At 40.4% G+C, this 17641-nt stretch overlaps 1 protein-coding gene across 3 annotated transcripts in view; it reads left to right on the forward strand.

The window, feature by feature from the left end:
• The window catches only part of MKX (mohawk homeobox), an 88731-nt gene extending 77123 nt beyond the window's left edge, over nucleotides 1–11608 (forward strand). For 2 of the 3 annotated variants that reach the window (XM_018558736.1, XM_018558737.1), the window contains exons 5-6: nucleotides 9495–9528; nucleotides 10916–11608. In XM_018558736.1, coding sequence (XP_018414238.1) covers nucleotides 9495–9528; nucleotides 10916–11105 — 224 coding nt within the window. In that variant the 3' untranslated portion in view covers nucleotides 11106–11608. The remainder of the gene's footprint in view (nucleotides 1–9494; nucleotides 9529–10915) is intronic. The other variant, XM_018558738.1, reaches the window with a different exon arrangement.
• The last annotated feature ends 6033 nt before the right edge of the window (nucleotides 11609–17641 follow it).

Here is a 17641-nt window from a genome sequence, read left to right on the forward strand (position 1 = left end):
ATATATATATATATATATATATATATATAGAGAGAGAGAGAGAGATAGAGAACGAGTGCAATTAAATAGTCAGCTGTGCTCCAATGCTCATGTATCAAGTGACTTGCTGATAGGAGGAGAGAGCTCAGTGACAGAGAGATGAGCTCATTATTCTGCTGCTTCTCCTTTCACTGTCCAGTCACAGACTGGGGGAGCGACAAGAGCTATAAGTGTTACAGCAGAGAAAATCAGAGAAAACCAGATTCCCTGCCCTGCTAGACAGGATGGAAATAGAAATCCTGGTTGCCTCCAGTTCAGCTTTAATTTTTTCTGCATTGGTGTGCATTTTAGCTACACAAGTGCAGCAAAACAAGTAGCAAATATGTTCTTAAAACCATATACAAACCTTGATGTGGCTCTAACCCATAGCAGTGTAAACAGGCTCTAGAATTCTGATACACTTGATAATAAAAAGTTCATTTTGTACGTATTTGCCTTGTGTTTATATTGAGACCATCCATGTAGGAGCGACGTATATCCCTGCTAAATTTTTTCCATTTACAACATGCTCGTTAGCAGCTCGTGTAATATCAGTTGGTTTGTTCACGGATGAGTGCAAAGCCTAATGAGAGGCAGATTTTGTTGAGTTATATCTACACAAACACGGCCCAACATAAGCAAGTCATACTGGAGAAGCTTTTCTTTTTCTTTTTTTAATCCTCGCCAACACCCGCTGACCTTGGAATGGCTTTCACCAGCGTCTGCTTCTAATGAGAGGGAAAATTCTCTCCTATAACAAGTATTGCTGACAAACTTGTTTAGCTTCTTGAGTGATACAGCAAGAGTGCTCGAGACACGTTTTCCTCATTTTCTGTTCTCACAGATTGTGGTGGGTTTTTTTTTCAAATTAATTTCTCCGCAACGACAATAGGAACACTGAAGTCAAGAACAATGGGACCCCGAAACAGATGGACTGGACTTTATGTATCCCCATATCCTGCTGTGTAACAGCAACTTCTATCGAGCTACATACACATATACTGCTTCTGCTGCATCTGCTACCATTAAAAATATCTGGCATAGGGTTTTTAAAGTCATTTGGTGGCAAAAACAAACAAACTTGGTAACAAAAAGAGATCTGTTTTTAAAAAAATGCACAAATGTCTCACATACGCTGGAAATTAAAGTGACACTAAATTTAGGAGTTAAATCTTAAAAATGCATTCAAGTCCCTTAACTAATAACACAAATGCATCTTATTTGTGTATCACTCAGCTGCAGATCCTCAAATCATCTTTGAATTGGTGCTGACACCGTCCTTCCTTCTGGAGGGTGGTTACTTTTGTTCCCCATGGTCCATGTGTGTGTTGTGAAGTAGTCACAGCTCCAAGCTCACTCCTGTGATGGACTACAATCATAATACAAATGAGTAAACTAAACCTGAGATTGTAGTCCATCACAGGAGTGAGCTCGGAGCGGTGACTACATTACAACACACACAGGGACCATGGGGAACAAAAGTAGCCCCCCTCAGAAGGATGGACAGTGACAACATGAATTCAGAGATGATTTGAGGATCTACAGCCGAGTGATACACAAATGTATATGTTTGTTAACAATTATGGTACTTGAATTCATTTGTAAGGTTTAACGCCTGAGTTTAGTACTACTTTAAGAATCTTAAAGTCTATTTATCTAAACCCAAAAACAAAATGTAATTAATTGTAGCTTGCAAGTCCTTAGATTTGGTGGCTCTATTCGTTTTTGGGGGTTTTTTGGCAAGCAATTTTTTCATTTATTTTTACATAGTTAAAAAGGACAGTTGAAAAACTTCCATAAACACAACCCTATGCCCACAGTTACTGAAAGTTTATTCAAAGGGTGGTAAAACAAAGACTATAAAGCACGACTCAATTTGCTCCAACAAGGGGGGAATCCTTTTTGATCCCTTGTGGCAAATATTCCCTGGATCAACAATCTCTGGTGTTTTTTATTTAAAAATGTTTAATATCTAGTTATATTCTGCTCACTTAAGAATTCATCCAGATGTTTTTTAATACAATTGATTGAGCTAACTAGAACTGGTTCCGGAGGAAGCTCTTACTGTGAAGAAGCTTTTCCGTATGCAAAGGATAAATCTCTTTTCCTAAAGCCGCAAAGCATACCCCTTTGTCCTTTGCAGTGACCTTAAAGTGAATAATTTTGCACCACGTTCACTATGTGGATCATTTGTTTTACCTGGTGATTCTGCTGTAACACACTTTTATTCTTAGGATGCCAGTCGTCACTTACACTTCTGTATCAGGACAACAGAAGCAGGTGAATTTGCCTTGTGTTTATATTGAGACCATCCATGTAGGAGCGACGTATATCCCTGCTAAATTTTTTCCATTTACAACATGCTCGTTAGCAGCTCGTGTAATATCAGTTGGTTTGTTCACGGATGAGTGCAAAGCCTAATGAGAGGCAGATTTTGTTGAGTTATATCTACACAAACACGGCCCAACATAAGCAAGTCATACTGGAGAAGCTTTTCTTTTTCTTTTTTTAATCCTCGCCAACACCCGCTGACCTTGGAATGGCTTTCACCAGCGTCTGCTTCTAATGAGAGGGAAAATTCTCTCCTATAACAAGTATTGCTGACAAACTTGTTTAGCTTCTTGAGTGATACAGCAAGAGTGCTCGAGACACGTTTTCCTCATTTTCTGTTCTCACAGATTGTGGTGGGTTTTTTTTTCAAATTAATTTCTCCGCAACGACAATAGGAACACTGAAGTCAAGAACAATGGGACCCCGAAACAGATGGACTGGACTTTATGTATCCCCATATCCTGCTGTGTAACAGCAACTTCTATCGAGCTACATACACATATACTGCTTCTGCTGCATCTGCTACCATTAAAAATATCTGGCATAGGGTTTTTAAAGTCATTTGGTGGCAAAAACAAACAAACTTGGTAACAAAAAGAGATCTGTTTTTAAAAAAATGCACAAATGTCTCACATACGCTGGAAATTAAAGTGACACTAAATTTAGGAGTTAAATCTTAAAAATGCATTCAAGTCCCTTAACTAATAACACAAATGCATCTTATTTGTGTATCACTCAGCTGCAGATCCTCAAATCATCTTTGAATTGGTGCTGACACCGTCCTTCCTTCTGGAGGGTGGTTACTTTTGTTCCCCATGGTCCATGTGTGTGTTGTGAAGTAGTCACAGCTCCAAGCTCACTCCTGTGATGGACTACAATCATAATACAAATGAGTAAACTAAACCTGAGATTGTAGTCCATCACAGGAGTGAGCTCGGAGCGGTGACTACATTACAACACACACAGGGACCATGGGGAACAAAAGTAGCCCCCCTCAGAAGGATGGACAGTGACAACATGAATTCAGAGATGATTTGAGGATCTACAGCCGAGTGATACACAAATGTATATGTTTGTTAACAATTATGGTACTTGAATTCATTTGTAAGGTTTAACGCCTGAGTTTAGTACTACTTTAAGAATCTTAAAGTCTATTTATCTAAACCCAAAAACAAAATGTAATTAATTGTAGCTTGCAAGTCCTTAGATTTGGTGGCTCTATTCGTTTTTGGGGGTTTTTTGGCAAGCAATTTTTTCATTTATTTTTACATAGTTAAAAAGGACAGTTGAAAAACTTCCATAAACACAACCCTATGCCCACAGTTACTGAAAGTTTATTCAAAGGGTGGTAAAACAAAGACTATAAAGCACGACTCAATTTGCTCCAACAAGGGGGGAATCCTTTTTGATCCCTTGTGGCAAATATTCCCTGGATCAACAATCTCTGGTGTTTTTTATTTAAAAATGTTTAATATCTAGTTATATTCTGCTCACTTAAGAATTCATCCAGATGTTTTTTAATACAATTGATTGAGCTAACTAGAACTGGTTCCGGAGGAAGCTCTTACTGTGAAGAAGCTTTTCCGTATGCAAAGGATAAATCTCTTTTCCTAAAGCCGCAAAGCATACCCCTTTGTCCTTTGCAGTGACCTTAAAGTGAATAATTTTGCACCACGTTCACTATGTGGATCATTTGTTTTACCTGGTGATTCTGCTGTAACACACTTTTATTCTTAGGATGCCAGTCGTCACTTACACTTCTGTATCAGGACAACAGAAGCAGGTGAAGGTGACCATTCTCATTGGGACATTGGGAAAGTGATGGTAAACCAAACATTTTACACTTGCCTCTGGGACAGGAGGTGAGAGAAAATGGGGATGCCTGCTCTAGGAGGAAATGCTTCCTTTTACTTCCTTTTATGTCTCTAGATGGTAAATGATGGAAATCTTCCCAATAGGACACTGACAGCAAAAGTAATGCTTTACATTTGCCTTGTTGGCTATTTGAAGGTCGGGGGAATGTTTAGAAAATCACCTATTTAAAGTGAATCTGTGCTATATCCATGGAGGGCAAAACAGGTTTACTTAATTGCCAGCTCCACATGTTTTCCTTTGCTTCTTTGCCAATTACTGGGAGTGTATCATAATACGGGCTCTACCATGTATGGGAAGCATTTCACGTAACAGCACTGGTGATTGGCAACTGGCATCTTCTGTACCAAGCACTTTCAAACAGGGGTAGAAAAAAGGGCCCCAAGACAAGTCATGACATGGAGCCTGCATGCTGCTTCCTCTCTCCTGATGGCCAAATGGAGCACAGGAGAGCGAAAGAGTGCGTGGAGATGGGAGACGGCAGCATTTAATTGGACCTGTTGGTGTGCACTGCATGGGAAAAGCACAAATAAACTTTCAAGTGTAAGTAAAGCCCAAAGCGGGTTTTTTTGATGGTTTAGATAGGGTATTCAAGGAAAGGATTAAAAAAAAAACCCTATCACTTGATTTCTTGCTGTCACTTCCTGTACCAGAGATGCAACAGGAAATTGTCACCAGAAGAAGCATGCCCATTGGATGATTCACCCTTACTACGTTGTACTTGTTGTGGTGACAATTGCAAACTTTTGAGTTTGTCTTTTATTTGTCACAAGGACAAATAAAGAGGGTAAATCTACCTTATGGGGACACTCATTCCTCACTCTTTCCTGAACTAAAGAAAAAAGCCTGGCTATACATAGACAATAATGAAGTCTTGAATCCCAGACTTGCATGGAAGGAATACATCCTTCTGATTTTGAAATTTCTTAATTAAAGGTTCGGTGTTCTGGTGTAAACATGCGTTATAAAGGGAAAGCGCCAATAATTGCAGAAAACGTATTCTGCATTTGTGTGTTAATGTATTTCAAAATCATTTCCCCAAAATAAATTCTTCTCACCCTCATACAGATCCAGCATAGATACCTCTTCACCGCAAAGGCCATCTGCATAGTTTTTATATTATTGTTTCATATGAATACTGCCTTTATATGCCATTGGCAGCTGTTATATTTAAGCATTACTCGATATTTGCTTTTTTTATCATTAACATAACAATGACGATCCTCATTCCAGATATAATGTTTTGGAGAAAGCTGTCTAAATCCATTAATTCAAATATAACACCTTCACGATGAATGTGTATTGAAATGGCAGTTTTGTGGTTACCGGCGCACATTATATTATGAATGGTAATTAGGCTACGGGCCTGAACCGCTTTTGAAATGCTTCATATTGTGCCCGTATCACCCTCCTACTGCACGTGCTTTTTATTAAGCTATACAGTACAAGACTGTGCTGTGCCAAAGGCTAGCCTTCTGCAAGATATTTCGACTGGTAGTATTGTTTAACTACCTGACACCGCTGTCATACTCAATTAGGTGAGAAAAAAAGAACTTTTGATAGAGCTTACTAAGTACCATACCTTTCATATTTATGTAGCAGCTGTTTTGAAATTTTGATACACAATGGTGGCCAAGTCCGAGAACATTCATTTGAGTATCACTCATCATAAAATTACCCTGATTTATCATTGTGTGTCAAATAAGAACTGCCTTTGTTGTCCAATTACATTCAAATGATTAGCCAGCTGTCTTTTTCTAGTGCCAGTTAAATGTGATTAGTTGCCATGGGGGCTGCAATTTTTACTTAACAACTGTTGATAAATGATTCCCTTAGAGAAGTATTGAAACACGCCACAATTATGAACAGTTAATCCCGGTGTTAAAGTAGATGTAAATAGTACAGCAATGTGACAAGATGTGTGTGCATCAATAAAATGATCACTGCTTGAAGACTGAACCATGGTGTACTGGTGTCATACTTTACTATTTGGATCTGAAACTGTGCTATGCGGAGTCACTACAGCACCCACCACAATGGACCGACCAGTAAGGAGTGTGATAGGACTTTTCTGCATTAAAGTAGATGTAAACCCATTACTGGATGGCATTTAGATTGCTACAACACTGCTAAACAGTTTGTTTTTAATAAAATACTACCTTTGTATCCTTAGTTGAATCACAGGGCTGCTGGTCTCTTGCTGCCTCTCTTGTAGCCACTTCCTGTCTACATGTACTTGATTACATGGTAACAACAGAGGGCCATGGTTGTGTAATGTGTGTTGAAACAGTCCCTTGTAGTCTCCATTGGGAATACTTGTGATAACATGACAAGGCAGGAGAACCATTAAGAGACAGGGACAGAGTGTTGTCACCCTAGAACAGGCAATGCCTAAACAAATGCCCTAATGGCAGTATCACCAAGTATTATACTAATGGAAGTTGCAGATGCGAAAATATTGAGAATTACTTTAGAAATTGCACTATTATGTTTAAGCTTATATGAGATTTTAAGTGATTGGGTTTGCATCCCAATGTGTGTGCAACACGCACATTGGTCATTGGTTGCTAGAATGCTAGTGGCATCATAGGATGCAGATGGGGGCACCATAATAACCAATGACGCTGTGAGGCCGCCATCATCTCGGCAACCAATGGCGCTGTGTGGCCTGCACTACATAATTGGTTGCTGGGATACTGGTGGCCCCACATACTTGTGGGTTGTTATGGTTTGCCAGCCTGCATCCTAGCAACTAATGACACTGTGCAGCTTAGCCACCAATCAACCAATGACACTGTACCAACTGCCCAGCATCATTGGTGACTAGGGCACAGAGAACGGTTCAACAGGCAGGCAAACTGGACAAACTGTTTGCTGTTTGGCAAACTATGAACAACTCGGTTTTGGGTCGAACTCATAGTCAAGCCAAAACCAATGCTCAGCTGTACTGATCTGCCTGAAGGCCTAGGTATTGGTCACATGATCTTTGCTGAAATTAGAAAGTTTGCAATCTGAATTCTGAGCCTGCCATACAACAGAGATATCATGACCGTGTGCCTAGGCCTTCAGACATGGTGGACAGCAGGGTAGCTGATACATCTGTCTGTCAAATGAGGAAAGGGCCACAGTGTTCTATGCAGGGATGTGCTCTGCTACTTATGCAAACATAGGGGAGGGGTAGAAAGCCTCTGAGCTGTGCAGCTTGCAGAGCTCAAAAGGTCATAGACAATCCTAAGTCCTATTGTTATACCTGCACAACAGCTGGAAATCGTATTGACAAACAAGACTGTATAATTTTGAATTATGAATTCCTGCAATAAAAAGAGATAAATTAGTTCTTCTTTAAAATAAATGTGTCATGAGGGAGATACGAGAGAGAGAGAGGTCATTGTGGACCTCCTTCTGAAAATGCTAGCTACCTGGCATCAATACTTTGAGCCACTGAAGATCAGGAAAGTCAGACTAAAGAAGCCAGATGTCCTTATCTTCATACTTGATCTGGGTCAGTGGCCAAACTCATTACAGCAAGGGAGTCATCTTGACAGCTAAGCAATTAGTGTTTTCAAAAGAAGACATCAGCAATGCCAGTCTCCATGTTTCTCTTTTGACAGGTCTCCTCTAAAGTGCAAATCTAAGCTATGTAGACTGTGAGTGTTATCAAGGCACTGCCAAGCTAAGGCTTTGCCATGGAAATTTGCTCAGTACATGGACATCCATACGTACCCGAAATGAGCATGAATGTTTATGGATCCATCTGGAACAAAATACTGGGCGGTCAGATCATAAACAGATGTCTGGCTGCCGTCTAATGTCCATCATAACACATTTGAAGATAAGAGGTTTCTTTCTTCATAGCAGTCACAAGTCATTTCTTCCCTCTCGTGAGAATCTACAATGTGATGAGTGTAAGAGCATTTGAGACAAAAGGTGTTATTGCTTAGGGTGTTAATAAAATGTCCTGAGATGTATGGAAAAGACATATCTTATCATTCACGGGTCAGTAGAAAACATCTCAGGAAAAATGTTCTTAGAAAAGAAACCTTTGTGGGCTTGGCACGTGGCACACATCAATGTGACTTTACTGTAAAAAGTTTATGGGACTTTCTGCACAGAGCACAAAGTGTGGGGGATTTTGCAAGTTTACTCAAGCAGCTTTTCTGTCCAGAGCTCATAAAGAACTTTCTGACCTCTGGAAAGACATGCCGCCATGCCGACTGCGATAATGTTCAGCTTATTGCCTTATTTTATTCCCCCATTACATTTTGTTTTATTAAAAACAGCCTTATGTGTGGTTTTCATTAATCGGTTACTATTTCAGTTTGTTTTAAACTCACACAATAAAAATCTCCACTCTGATTGAAAGACAGAGGGATTTCATTGGCGCAATGCATATTTTGAATACGTATACTCGCTATGTTAGCATAATCAGAGAGCATATGCGCATGGTACATTGATATTGTATGTATAGAGCCATCTCAGTTTGTTTTTTACTGTAGGAGTTGCATTGTAGGTAGGGATGAACTCGGATTAGGACCGAACGTGAGTTTATTGCAACTCAAAAACAAAGAGTCGGGAAGATGGTGACATTATTAACCTTGTATGGCTACATGGCCATATTAAGTCAATTACATTGTGGCCATAAAAGGCAATGATGTCACCAGCATCCCAACCCTTTGTTTATGTGCACCTGTAGGGCAGTCAATGTCCTGGCCACAGCTGATTCGGCTAGCACTGACAGCTTCTTCCTGGATTTGGATAATTTCAAGTTCGGACTGAACCCGAGCTCATCCCTAATTGTAAGTGAAAGACAGTGGCTGCTCCACAGACATAGTAGCTCATATGGCCCATATTGGGTTGGGAAAAAGGCAGCCACGGAGTAGAAACGTCTGTCCTAAACATGCTGCATAGAAGGACCCTTGGTCTCTGTGTGGAAGAAGTGGTCTCTCTGCAAAGGTCTGTCACACCTTCTGCTGTGTCAGAACTAGAGATCTCCAAACAGCCAGAAGTACAAACTCTCTGACACAGCATAAGGTATGTCAAACCCCTACACAGAGAGCTTGGGTCATTTTCTGCAGCATGCTAGCAGGGGACAGGCTTTTATACTCTGGCTGTGGCTGCTTTCTAAAGACAGTTAACTGTAGGACTTTGAACATTTTTGGTTTTGATGCACCAGGATTGTGTTTAGCTGATTTACCCTGAAAGTTCAGTTGTGTTTTAACTTTCATCCTATACAGTTGGCAAAATTGACTGACTGTAACTCTGGTTTGTTTCAGATACTGTGGAATCAGGACCAAGCAAGTGCCAAAGGTGAGTGTCGTGGACTGAAGTGGGATTCATGTTTGGTGTTTATTTTTTCTTGGTGTACAAAATGACCTTATTTATGTCTGTCAGTAATTGAAGTGGAACATCACAAAGTGCATCTCTATTGATGAAGGCAAAGTGAGTGCAGGATGTAAATAAAATAAGCCCCTTTCTCAAGGGGTGGTCTCCCCTTGGACTTCTGTAGAATCAACATTTAGTAAGGGGGCTTTAATACTGGAGATCGGGGACTGTATTTGTGAGATCTATGGATTCCCTGGTCTTCAAACCTGTTTTGGCCAACTCTACCTCTTTTTTTTTCTATAATGGTGAATGCAGCAGGGATCCACTGGATGCAGAGCTGGGTGGTAACTCCCAAAACTCCCAGGTGGACAGGAACTGAATTATGGCAGCGAGATCTTGTCTGCTGTAGTGTCAAAGACAAATAGCAAGGCAAGGAATGACTTAGCCAATGACTTAGCCCCCTAGGCTTCATTCATACCTAACAATACCAGCTTATATTTTAAGGTATAGTATAGTATTTTTCAATAAAACATTTTAAAACAACCCCATTTAACAAAAAAAATTACATTCTGTAAACACATAGTCCTTCTGGAAAGTTATATTTTTATTTATTTTCTCTGGATGTTCCAGTTTTATTTCTCGTCTAAAATCATACTGGAAGGCTGTTATGCTTGTATGACTGTAGGATGGACATAGAGTTAGACCATGGATTATAATTTTCCTTGGATACGGGACCAGTGTAAACGATTCAGCATTTTTTGTACAGTTCTGCAGAATAGGGAGGTAATATATATATACTATATACAGGGCTCAAAATTTCCACTCGCCCCCTTGAAAATTGCGTGGGGTCGAGTGGAAATGAAGCCATTGAGCCAGGCACTCCTCGGGGCGGCTTCTCTCCTCCTCACCGACATGATGACAGCGCTCCCTCGTCCGTCCGGGGGTCGCAGGACGGAGTGCTGCCTGCTGTCAGGATGTCCGAGCGGTGAGAGGGAGAGAAGCTGCGCACGCAGCTGTCATATATATATATATACTGTATATGGGCTCACTATCTTTACTATTGCGTTAACCCTTTGGCTGCCAGCGCCGTAAGGCTTACGGCCACATCAGTAAGCCTTACTTAGGTGGCTTTCCCCCTTTTGCTATAAGCTCATGGTCGCCGATGGTCCCCTGTTAAATAATAGCTGTCATCAGTGGCTGACATATGTATGCATTTGTTTTTGTTTTTCCTAAAAGGTGGACTTTTGCTTTAAAGCAGCATTCACTGCAAGACTCACCTACAATCTAGTACAGTAATATGCAGTACTTTTTCTGTGGCTGCCACTTTACCCTAAATTCTCTGACACAATTGTGTTTCTTTCACTTAATCTAGTGCAGTTAATAAAAGAGGAGCCAGCAAGGAGGAGACCTACTGGCGAGAAATCAACGCAGCGATGGCTCTCACAAACCTCGCACAAGGAAAGGACAAGCTTCAGGGGACAACCAGCTGCATCATCCAGAAATCCTCACACATATCAGAAGTGAAGACTGTCAAAGTGCCACTAATTCAGCAATATCAATGACTCTGACTTGTCTGCACACCAAGAACTGAACACTCTGGGCTAGTCACTGCTACAAGCATGTTTTGCCTTAGAACTTTAATGGACTGTTCTGACCAGCCCTGCGAGACTTGGAACAGCAAGCTCCAATGGACATGTACATTTTGTTGTCTTACGTTAAAAAAAAAAATCAAAATACTAACTTATTTTATGCCACGGGAGCATAAATATTCTGCTTTCAAGTAAATTTGTTTGCCTTGCTATTACCATATGTGCCTTGCAGAAATAAGCTAGAACGTGGGCATAATGTAACATATTTATGCCTTAAATTATGAATGCCATAATGCTTTGTCTTCTTGTATTTAATCTTGGACTTCTTGCCGTCGGGTTAAAGTAAAAACTACCTGAATGCAAAGTGAACTTATCATGATTTTTTTGCTGAAAAAGGGAATAGTGCACAGCATTGTACTGACTGATGTTTTTGTAAAGACTGGGGTATATCGATGACCAGCTTAAAAAATACAAAGCACTTGAACACGGACTGGAGTTGATAAAAAATAGCCTTTTTTCCAGAAGCCTTTCTTATTGAATCAGGAGAATATAATAAAACCAAAAGACGTTTGTTACATTGTGAAAGTTTGTATTGTTGGTGTTAAAAATGCTTAATATACTTTATACTTAATGACAAAACTACGACCATTCCAGCAGGCATGGCCACTGTGTACACAGTCTGGTACATCTTCCTTTCCACACTTCCACCTACTCTTCCACATATAGATGTGTATGATCCTGGAAGATTAGCAAGATGAGCCAGGTGATGCCATATACTGGGCTACACAATGCACTATGATATCATCATAACATAAGATTTACAATCACATATACTTATAGGAGGCCTTCTGAATGGTATCAAGTAGCCAGACAGGCAAACCTTGTAGGCCTCTCTTCATATACCAGTATTCTATATTAATATTTGTATTCTCTGAGAATCTGATGTATTACACGAGTGAGTGAATGGATGGCTCTACCTGTCATAGTTTTACATCAATTTGAATGATGTACATGTTTCAGGTATTTATAGACAAATAGTAAGCAGTCCTATTACAATAAGCAAATCTGTACTTTGACCATGCAGTGCTAAGCAACAGGTTTGCTGTCATGCCATCTGGCCCTGCTGGGAGTGAAGGAAAGGCAAGTATTTTCTATACTTGCCTTTCCTTCACTCCCCCGCTGTTCCATTCAGCCGCAGGGAGTAAAGAAAATACCCCGTACGTCCACGTATAGATGAGCATGTAAATTACTCCATGTGGTAGCACTGGGCCAGTCATCATAGACATGTGTAAACTACCGCTTGAGCTACTCATAGTTTACTCAGAGCCTTTTTCTGCTTCTAGTGGCTGAATGGACCAGTGGGGAGCAAAGGAAAAGTGAATATATTCTGCCAAGAAGGAAGGCATTAACGTGTACCTGTTGCTTTACCCTAATTGTAGACATTGAAAAGAAGTTTTCTATTGGACTTTGAGGGATTCAGTAATGCCTTCATGCACATAAATATTAAAGCCATACTTTATTATCCATTCTAACAAGGGCGCCCACTTTCCTCGCTCTCTCTCTCATGGCTGTCATTCCTCGTTTTCTCTCCTGGCTGTCTCTCCTCTCTCTCCTGGCTGTCTCTCCTGGCTGTCTTTCCTCGCTCTCTCTCTCCTGGCTGTCATTCCTCGTTTTCTCTCCTGGCTGTCTCTCCTCTTTCTCTTTCCTGGCAGTCTCTCCCCGCTCTCTCTCCTGGCTCACCTTGCTGTATTTTGCAAACAGTGCAGTGCAACAGGCTGTGTAAACTAATATTCTTTGATGTAATACATAGCACTTCAACCACCAGTGTCCACCAGAAAGGAGTCAGGGAGCTTGGCTCAGCAGACTCAGGCTAATAGGTAATCATGTGTGCACAGCGAAATAAATATACCAAAATGGAATAAAGGGGCCACCATTCACACCCTTCGTGATCTACAAACATCAGCTTTGAGAGCTACTGGTAGATCACGATCTACCTAATGGGCACCCCTGCATTATAAAATCACAAAAATCTTCAGCATATGTTACTTGTGTATAAAAGTCCACTGATGTATGAAAACAACAACCATCTCCTTCTTCTATACATCAGTCAGCTGTTATACACTGCTAACATATGATGAGAATTGTTTAAATATTATCATGGATAATAAAGTATGGTTTTAATATTTATGTGTATGAAGGTAATTCTTGGATACCTCAGAAGTCCAACAGCATACTTCTTTTCAATGTCTATAAATATAAAGTTGCATGTAGTACCTTTAGGCCTCATTCACATTGGAATTGGCCTGCACGTACAGCTCCCAGGAAGGACAGGTGCTGCGTGTGATTAGTACGCAGCCTCTATCCTTCTCTATGGAGTACGCGGCTGTACGTCCCCCTACGCTCACCTCCACTGCAGGTCCGTAGGGGTGCATGTTTCCTGGCTCGGACGCAGACAGGATCCATCCGGACGTGCAGGGTGGGTGAGCGTAGGGTGACGTACGGCCACGTAGTCCCATAAAGAAGGGCGGGGGCTGCGTACTAATCACACGCAGCACCTGTCCTTCCCGGGAGCTGCTCGGTACGGCCCTGCACGCAGCATGGAGCTGTACGTGCAGGCCGATTCCAGTGTGAATGAGGGCTTAAAAGAATTTGTTTATATTATGCTTAATCTTATGATTTATCATGATTAGACAAAGTACACGTTTAAAGTGTATTTCCACTTTTGCATTCAAATTTGGGAAAACCCCTCTATGTGTTTGTTGTGTGTATCTAGTCACACAGCATACTGAAATATATATATATTTTTTATAAATTTCTCTTACTTATTAGATGTTTTGTTGCAGCAGGCAGCGTTGCTTTTTCCAGGTTTTTCTCAGCCCTCAACAGTGATCTGTCCTAATAAAAACACTTAGGGCTGAAATTCGAAGATTGTGTTTCTCTCATTAACTTCATTAATATTTGATTGCAGAAGCCAGGGTTGTAATCCTTTATCCCCTCACAGCCCCTCCTAAGATTACAAAAGGAAAAACAAGTAGAAATTTTAACCGTTAAGAAGCCAAAAACCCTAACCCAAGTAAAAGCAATTTAAACTGCATGAAGTATTTTTTAGCTTTTGCTATGTGAATGTGAACACGTAACAAATATAAAATAGATGTTATCCCAATTTGGCTGTGAAAGTGGAAATAAACTTTAAGGAGGTGTGCAGCATTGCAGCATCTACATTTGCTACTTCGAGGCACCTGATTTGCACATGGTTGTTCTAGATAGTGACTTACTATATACTGAAGTCAGGATAAGGATGATAATCCCAGAGCCTTTAAAATCACGTCAGCAGTGGCAGCTTCCATATCTTCACCCTCACTTATTTCTAAGGAAATTCCTAATGAAATCTGTTCTTAGAGAATCTACCTTCTGTGTCATTGACTCCTAACCAAGTATTGTAATCAGGATTTCTGACTTCCCTCTGACTTTCTAATTTGCATGTTTGGTCTGGGTCAGTGACTCTGGATATACTGGAGCCTGGGAAGCCGGCAAAGCATTTTCAGAAGGATATCAACTCATTCCACTGTCTTTATCTTCTGACAGGTGTTCTTGAAAATTTGCTTTTATATGTTGCCCCAACATAACATATCCATTGTCCATTTTGGGTGCGTATCTAATATGTATTCAAATACAGCCAGTCACAAGTTTCAAGTGAAGTTATTGTATTGAAACATTGGTTAAATCAAAGAATAAATTATGTAATTTTGTAGCTCACAAAAGTGTTGATATGTAAATGTATCCGGACTTGCAACTCTTCTCTTTAATTCAGACATTCCCCTCTGCAACACAAATATGTAAAATGAGGGGACTTGATCAAAACTGGAGCAGACAAAATCTGGAGCAGCTGCGCACCGCAACCAATCAGCTTATCTTTTCAGTTTGTTCACTTAAAATTTGAAAAAGAAACAGAAAAGCTGATTGGTTGCCATGCATAGCTGCTCCAGATTTTGTCTGCTCCAGTTTTGATAAATCCCCCTCACTGTGTTGTCTTCTCTACCCTGACACACAAATTGGCAGAACCATCTTTCCAGCCTCCTGAAGGTAGGAACACACTTCTGTCTCACAGTAGTGATAAGCAAGAAGCATATGAGGCCACCCCTATAATAGAGAGCCACCCTTTTTGTATCTGACACATTCACAATGCACAGAGCCAAGCATACTTACCTTTAGCTTCTAAAAACTTAAAAGCAAACTATGGGGTAAGTGGTTTTCCTCATAGATCTCTTAAGGGTCACGGGAGGACATATACTAGCATCCTCCCGTGACCCAAAGCTCAATATATCACGAGCTACAGCTCACGGTATACTGAGACCGCCGCTGACGGGACGGATCCCGACAATGCTGTCGAGATCCACCCAGCTGCGAGAATGACAGCTATCTAGAGGCAGAGCCAGCTGTACCCGCCCCTCCCCCTTCTGTTCCTCCAGTCAGCACTGGAGGATCGGAGCGGGGGGCAGTCACCGCTCTCTGCAGGGAGATGATCGAGAAGTGAGTGACGGTATGTGTTCGCTCACTTCCCGATCTATTGAGCCGACATTTGGCACACGTCAGCTCGAACTATGAGGAAGAGTGATTTTCACTCACCTCATAGTTCTCCTTTAAGTTATACATCTCCCCAGGTTATAGGTAAAGTTTGCTACACTTAATCTCCTTAACACTAATCAACAATATGTAGTGTGAGAGTCTTCCTAAACAATATATTTGATCAACTTTCATTTAAGAGTGCTTGTGTTTTTTTTTCTACATTAGTTTCTTTTTTACGGTTAAACCTAAAATGTATCTTACTATTTTAGACATTTTTGTAAAGTAGCGGAGCAATGGTAATAAGCACAAAAGGGGCGCCTTTCCTGGTGCAGATCACTTTTATTTCAATAAACATAAATAAAAAACCGAATCATACTCACAAACATGAGTGTCACAAAGTCATGAGGTGAGGACTGACAAGCAGTGAGATGTCCACTAGGTGATACCAGTGTAGTGGTGACGTTAACGCGTTTCCGGGGCACGCCCCCTTCATCAGAACATGCTTGTCAGTCCTCACCTCATGACTTTGTGACACTCATGTTTGTGAGTATGATTCGGTTTTTTATTGATGTTTATTGAAATAAAAGTGATCTGCACCAGGACAGGCGCCCCTTTTGTGCTTATTTCCTAGATTTCCAGCTTTCCCGGCTTCTTTGGGGCAGCATCCTGCAGTATGCCTATAAGCAATTCCCATTAAGGACTGACAGTCCGTGGCGCTTCACTGTTTTTACTTTGTTAGCAGAGCAATGGTGATCTAGCTATTTTTAATCTTGATATCTTACATATTTAAATATACATTTGGCAGGAGCACAGTGACAAGTGAATTGGTTCACCCAAAAATACAATTTTCCAATTAATCAGGCCAATCCAGTTTAGATTAGTTACATCAAATGTGGGGATATAACTTGCCTTAAAATACCATATGACCTCTCCTCCTAAATATTATTGGGACCATATAGAAATCTCACACAGTGATTGACCAGAGGTGTGTGTGGACCCATACTACTTTACTATATGCTAGGCAGATGGCAAATATCAGTCTTATGAAAATACCATTATTATGCAAATAAGGCTGGTTACCACAAAGGCACCATGTAACCGCCACCGCGTCACCTTTGTTATAATTGTATAACTTCCCACGGTGCACATCACTCTGACATCTCTGCCCTGAACAGCCTGTTAAAATTACTATCACAAGAAAAAATTCACATTGACTACAAAGTTGTTATATAACATACTGGATGAAAAGAGATGAAAGGAGATCTACAATAAAAATAAATAGTGGAGCTGTTTATTTGCCTTTTCTGCACATAATCAAAAGGTTCTGAGACAGAACACAAATCTTTTCCAATATATAACAAGTTAACAAGTTGTTTACTAAACTGGATCAGGACATGATCCCTTCTACATGACCTAGATTGGGATCTTTACAATAGTCATCGCCAGCTGCTACAGTAACTTAAATTTGGTTCTTTCAGGTCTCAATAAATAGTTTTCTTTTTTATTTTCCACTTAAAAGGGGCATCTCAGTTTTGACTGTTAAATAAATATAATTGGTCATATTCCTCTAATGTGGAAACCCAACGTTTTGGTAAGGAGAGGCTCAATATATTATATGGTATATAAATAAATCAAGAACTATTCTGATGTACCTCTTCTGGAAAGTGTATGTGCTAATCTGTGTCACATTTCCCTTTTACCTGACTAGCAGCTTTATAAAATTCCTGACACTACTTTTGAGATTATGGGGTCTATTCACAAAAGGGTGAAGAGTTTGGAGAAGGCCGGAGAAGTGAACAATCTAGGGGAATATAGCTGAACTCGAAACTGAGATGAATTGGAGAATTTCTCCAAATCATCTTTTTTGGCCTAGATTGTTCACTTCTCCTGTCTGCTCCAAACTCTTCACCCTTTAGTGAATAGACCCCTATGTGTCTTGCCAT

This window comes from Nanorana parkeri, unplaced genomic scaffold, assembly GCF_000935625.1.
Source record: "Nanorana parkeri isolate BGI_ZX_2015 unplaced genomic scaffold, ASM93562v1 scaffold355, whole genome shotgun sequence".
In the NCBI taxonomy this organism is placed as follows: domain Eukaryota; kingdom Metazoa; phylum Chordata; class Amphibia; order Anura; family Dicroglossidae; genus Nanorana; species Nanorana parkeri.